Consider the following 6,444-nt stretch of genomic DNA (forward strand, 5'->3'; position numbering starts at 1 on the left):
AATATAATTTCTAGCTGTATATGAAGAATAATAATATGCCATTTACCTATATATAATATATTTTGGTCAGCTAGATTCCAGGCGAATGATGCCTCGCTAGCTACTTGCACAATATACATATATATATATATATATATATATATATATATTATATATATATATGAGAAGAATACCTTAGCCATCATGCAGACTTGGTCAAAGAAAACTACCTGCTGCAATTGACGCCTCTATCTCCTCCTTCCATGCAAAAATGAAGTCAAAGTGACAATTGCTCTTTGTCCAAAATAAACTACTAATTTCAAAGCAACATATGCATACTAAACAACAAGATCAACGTTGAAATATTAGAAATTAGGCAGCTATATATATATATATATATGTGTGTGTGTGTGTGTGTGTGTGTGTGTGTGTGTGTGTATCTCGCAGGCTATATTCTATATATATACTTATAACCAAATATCTATAATAATTAATGTAATTAAACTACATGGGTTTGACACTTGATTTACAATATATAGTTCGATTAGCTGTGGAGGCCGTAGTACTGTCATTATTCAGAAAATCGGCCAAACATTGAAATTATTAACTTCGTGTTCTTAAAATAAAGTTCGATTTCTATATTCGGCTTCGATAGTGCAGGGAAAAGCTTTTTCTTTCAAAAAAAAAAAAAAAAAAAAAAGAGCTGGGTAGTGATCAATATTGTACCAGTAGTTGGCATGCATGCGCGCGCGCAGTTTCAGGATCGAGTAGATCAGATCGATCACTTTTTTAAGGACTGTTCTAAGTAAATTTTTACTTGTGTTTTGAGGGAGAGTACAATTTTTTAGTGGTTATATTTTAAAAAGGTTCTAATCATTGATACCCTAATTTCTTTTTATTATTATTGTTATAACTATAATGAGGGTTTTATAATTGAGCCCCACGCCTTTGATTGGCTCCGCAATATATATAAGGCAAAAGTACCGCATGCATGACAAGATCAGTAATGTTCCCAAGGGGGAATTAGTTAGATAACATCGAAAATATTAGGGACACGGGGTTACATGCTCCTAATTATGTACTAAACATGATTATTTTTACTGTTTACACGGACACGAAAAATGCTATTGATCATGTGAGGGACCCGTGTGATCCATAGCCCGATATATATATATATATATACCCACATCGAGGTATATTTATTTCACAGGCTTATTGCTAATTAATCTTTCTAGTACAGATTCTTATTAATTATTCCCAAACAACTAATGCAGGTTAAGTAGTGAAAGGACGTCTGCTGTACGTATTTGGAGTATGGATCTCAGGTAAAATTTCCCTACACATATCTATACATACATATATATATATATATAGAGAGAGAGAGAGAGAGAGAGATCAGAACACTTTGGTGCTTGGTGAGAAGACCCAGATATTTAGTCCCTTATATACGTTACCCACGAAGCTAATTAAGTTAAAATCAATAATATTATACGGGACATTAATTTGTTGATATCCAAATTTAGCAAATGTCGGGGAAAATAGAAGAATTGAAAAGGAAATTGAGTGGCGGAGACTAATTATTAATTCGTATGAGGGTACATGAAAGACAACTTTCATTCATAAAAGTACTAATGCATTGTTCTGGACAAGTACCTCAAGATCTCACTTAGAATTTCCTCAAATATAATTCATATAGTCAGATCCAGAGTACTTGCCCTTCTTTCTTGCTTCTTATCATCATGGGCGCGTCCTTCCTTCAAACTGGTCAAATTCGAACTCGATGATTGCGAGTACAGAGACAGGGAGAGATTACTATCAACTTTATGATGCCCTGAACTTCTTCTCTGGTTCTCATCATGATCACTCGAAGTCAGCCTAAGAGATAGATCCAAGTCGAGGTCGTAGTCCGAGACCTTCCTTTTTAGCTTACTCCACTGGTCTTGAAGAGTGGTTGTATTAATCTTGCTGAAATCTGAAGGAGCACTGGTATTACAAAAACTTGTACGCTCTTTTACTTCCGCATGCAGATGGCCGGTTAAGGCCGGGTTAAGATCATCAGTGGGATTCAATCTGGTTTGAGTCTGCAAGCAGGATTGATTTCTATGAAATGACTGGAATCCATCTTTCACTTCTTGGGTTAATCTAGTAAAACCTGACTGTTTACTGAAACTGGAAGTTCCCGAAGGGAAATTGCTGTTAGTCCAATTGCTATAGCTGCTACCAAAGATCCTTTCACCCACAGTACTACTGCCAGTACTTGAATTACTCATTGAGCTGCAGCCCGCAGTAAAACCCAAGAAGTTTTCGTGAAAGCCCCAAGAAGCATCTCCAAATCTACATCTTGGACTAAGAAGGATTTTCTTATTAGAAAAACCCATTAAAGAAAAATTAAAAAATCAAGAGTACTATGGTCTGGAAAAAACAACAGAACTCTTGAAAGGTAGAAATTATATGGTAATTGATCTTATACCGGAAATGGGAATTGTGGCTCGGGTTGTATCCTTGAAGCATGGGAAGTTGGCTGAGGTTATAGATATTTCGATCTCCACTTTCCACAAGATGCCTATGATCCGCTAATACTGTCATGTGAGGAACATTTTTTTTGTATCATGAATCGATAAAGAAACCCTAATTTTTCTTCTTGATGATCAGAAGGGAAAAGCAAAACGGAAGTTTTGGTTTACCTTGGTTCGAATCATCCACCTTCTTGCTTCTGTACATCTAGCGAAGTGCCAAAAGTGCAAATATATGGAAAGTCGTATTAAAATTAAGAGCGAATTATGCCATGCTAGAAATTTACAAAGGCAAAAATGTCTAGAAATCATTGCTAAATCGTTCCTTTTTTAAAATCAATTGCGCGCGAATTACCTGTAAATGGCTCTTGACATGTGCAATACTTAATCCTTTTATGTCCATCATCTGAAGAACCATCTTTGGTGTGGCTCCTGCACCAAAAAAAAAATAAAGAAATTAAGAATATACGATGCAAAGACTTTGAAATTAATAGATCATGATCATTATTTGACTGATCAATTATTGATAAACTCACTTTCTTGTCCACCAAGTTTTTCAACAGCATGAACAAAACGAAGATGAAGATCAGGCGTCCATCGGAGCCTAGGCATCTTCGATCTAACATAAGGCCGCACCGATGGCTTCTTCTCGCTCTCTTCGACAGTGCTGTGGCTTGAGCTTGCTCCTTTCCTAGGATTACATTCGTCATCATTCTCCCCGCTCTCGCTTCCATCCTCATTTCGGTTGGAAAGGCTTATCTTTGAACATTCAGAGCCACCTGCAGTTTCCTCCATCGATCGATCTTTGTTGCTGCTTCTTCTTTCTCGATTCCTCTTAGTAAGGGAGCTATGAGAAGATGCAAGGCTTACACAGTGCGGCTTTAATTAGACTTACAAATTATAAAGGACCCCGGTAGCAACATAAACTAGAAGGAGATGAAACTCATTCATTCCTACCTTTGGTCTTCTTTTTTTCTCCCCCATGCTCGGACCAGATATTAGTAAGAAATTAACATACCCATATTTGCAATACGAACTTGATTATCAGCTAGCTAGGCGGAAGATGAGCTGCAGTTCTATGTATACCAGATGGGAATGCAAACCCTATATGAGATTGACTTGGAGGATTTAAGTCTCTCTCTCTCTCTCCCCCTCGGTAAACCTTATTTACATATTATATATATATACACGAATACCGACATGCATACCCATCATGTATGTATCGTGTATGCATGCATGGATGTCATATAATACAAGATATCTACTCGATTGGCTCATGTGATGTGTCAACTTAAGTAGAAGAGCATCTCTGGTGTAGACAACCCTTTGACCGGGGGGGGGGGGGGGGGGGGGGGTGTGGAATTTAAAAGTGTGAAACCAATCCCCACACTAAACTAGTATTAACACATTCATATATAATTATATTATTCAAAGAGTGCATTTCTCTGTGTGTGTGTGTGTGTGGTTGGATCACCCTTCTCTTGTGTGATTTGCTAGCAGAGACACTTTATCCAATCCATATTCCGATCCATCAATGTAATGCAGATAAACAAACGACTAATGATTAATGTTGCACGAACAAATATATAATGAATCCAACCACATACAGGATATATGTTTACCTAAATGGAAAGTGTTGGACCATACCTCTTATGACATGACAACTCGATCCTTATTACTTATATCCAGTTTGTATAAACAATAAGTTACAAAAATTCAGAATATTGATTATGTTATCCAACATTAATATAAAATCCTCAAAGCAATAAGTTATTTTGGACCAAAATGCTTGAAAAACATGGAGGCTTATATATTTACTTTTGCTCGATTATTGATATTTTTCTCATACTAGGGGGAGCTAGAACTAATTCGCTACATCGACCTCCCTTTCCGAGAAAAAGGAAGAGCTATATAGGCCGGTTCCAGAATTACTTTAATTTGGATTTGCACGTATTCTTCACATGTAAGTAGTTGGGCATGTATGCACGCATGTCCGCTCGAGAAAATATTTATGGGGCTTCAGACTCAATAAGTGCGAAGTCACAAACAGTAGTTCATCATGAGCCAGCTCATGGTTAGATGGTTGAGGCATGTGTGCGTATGTGACTCTCTGTCAATATTTATGCTTCGGACCCAAAGTACTTTAAAAAAATATAAGAATGAGATAGCCTTTCGTCGGGAATCACGGGGTTTGTTCCTCCTCAAGGATTTTTATAGGTTCGGGGCTTGCTCACGAAACGTCATCTTCTTACCTAGGGTTATTAATTACCAATCTGATCATGTTCTTACTCTGTTTTTGTTTTCATGATAAAAAGAAAAGAAAGAATAAATATTTAAAATTGAGTAATGCTACTCATCATCTCAATTCTCATCATCCTCTTATCATCACATAATGTGATATTAGATAATTAGCGACTATTTATTATATTTCACTTGTAAACATATCATCTAATGTCACATCATGGAATGATGAAAAAATAATGAAAAAATGGATGATGAATAGATTTTTTCTTCAAAATCTTATTGATTGTAGAATAAAATGATGATTAATGCTGTGGAATAATAATATTTATAAGTTCCTTAATTAGGATCTTATTAGCATGCTGAATTAATGGCATTTTGAGGTTTCGGATTCTTTATTATTCTTCTAATATTTATGAGTAGTATATGAAAGGAAAAAATAAAGTCAATCTTGGGAAAAGAAATTTATTGACAACGGCAGATCGTGGGAAAAGTTAGTTAAACTCAACCGTCAACTCAAGAGGAAAATGTAAGGGAAGCAAATTAATTAAGAGAAATACTTTAACACCGGTCCATCCAAGCTTCTTCAATTAACAGCCCGCCGATAATTAAGTGACACCTAGGTCTTTTACCATAGCTATCTTGTATATGCACTACATTATATTCTCAACTATTGGCAGCCCCATTGGCCCCCCCCCCCCTCCCCCCCACCCTCGAACACCCACACTCAGCCTCCAAATCTTCTCCCCGTGCCCTATTCTTCTTCTACCAACACACCCTCACGAAACCTAGAATTCCACCATGCCAAGCTGTGACGAAGCTCGACCCCAAGATCTGCGACGGATGGACATCGACCCCCAGAGCCACGATGGACGAAACTAACGAAACTAATCCCCAAGCTTCTCGTACCATCTAATTCGTCTTCCACCATTGAGTGGGCAGCTACTGTGATGGGTGACAACAACTGTGGTGAGCGACAACAACTGTGGTGCCCTATACGAAGATGGGTTTTTTCTTTTTCTTTTTTTGTTTCGTGTAGAAAAATTTTACCCTTATGTGTTGTGTTTTCCCTTGTAGTCTCCAGCATGATGATATGACCCTTACGTACGTTGATGATCAGAAACCACTATAAGAAAAAATTTGTGACTCTCGCACGTACGTTAATCTACCGGTGATAATATTTCTTGAATTGGGCGGTCCCCATGCATGCATGCATGACACCCCGAAAAGTTCCCTACCCGCATGCACATTGAATAAGATTTAGAAGTTTGAAATTAATAGCAGTCGTAACTTTTGAGTTAATGCGCGCAACTTTTGCGAGAGAGAACTTTTCATTCCTCCCACGTGGATGGCCCCTTGACTTGTGTCCATATTGGCCGTGAATCGGGTTCAACTTTTTCCCTTTTTAATCACGAATATCTTGAGTGGGTTTGTAGTAATTGTGGTCAGCTAGCTGCTAGCTCCTCTACGACATGCATCTCCATCTTATTTAGTTTGCCCCTACAGCTTGGATATTGGAATATTCACTCCCATAGTACTCTAGCACTCTGGACTTATATTCAACCATTCTAATCAGAATTAAGGTAAGTAGATCAAGTCCTAGCTAGCTAGCTTGTTCCAAAAAATAAAAAAAAAAAGGTCACAATTATATATATGACATCATGCATGATCCTCTCTCTCTCTCTCTCTCTCTATATATATATATGTATAT

General features: G+C 37.3%; 1 protein-coding gene across 3 annotated transcripts; it reads right to left on the minus strand.

The window, feature by feature from the left end:
* Positions 1-1,449: 1,449 nt before the first annotated feature.
* LOC121264623 (probable transcription factor KAN2) lies at positions 1,450-3,644 on the minus strand. Of its 3 annotated transcripts, none has more exons than XM_041167890.1 (6): positions 3,450-3,644; positions 3,029-3,339; positions 2,848-2,924; positions 2,664-2,700; positions 2,450-2,558; positions 1,450-2,325 (listed from the first exon to the last, which is right to left on the minus strand). In XM_041167890.1, exons 2-6 carry the CDS (start codon positions 3,285-3,287, stop codon positions 1,668-1,670), a joined length of 1,140 nt encoding a protein of 379 aa, XP_041023824.1. In that variant the 5' UTR covers positions 3,288-3,339; positions 3,450-3,644; the 3' UTR covers positions 1,450-1,667. The 3 variants fall into 3 exon arrangements, with proteins under 3 accessions (XP_041023824.1, XP_041023823.1, XP_041023825.1); XM_041167889.1 differs by having other exon boundaries at positions 3,029-3,357; XM_041167891.1 differs by having other exon boundaries at positions 2,099-2,339; positions 3,029-3,644.
* Positions 3,645-6,444: the final 2,800 nt, after the last annotated feature.

This window comes from Juglans microcarpa x Juglans regia, chromosome 5D (assembly GCF_004785595.1).
Source record: "Juglans microcarpa x Juglans regia isolate MS1-56 chromosome 5D, Jm3101_v1.0, whole genome shotgun sequence".
NCBI lineage: Eukaryota > Viridiplantae > Streptophyta > Magnoliopsida > Fagales > Juglandaceae > Juglans > Juglans microcarpa x Juglans regia.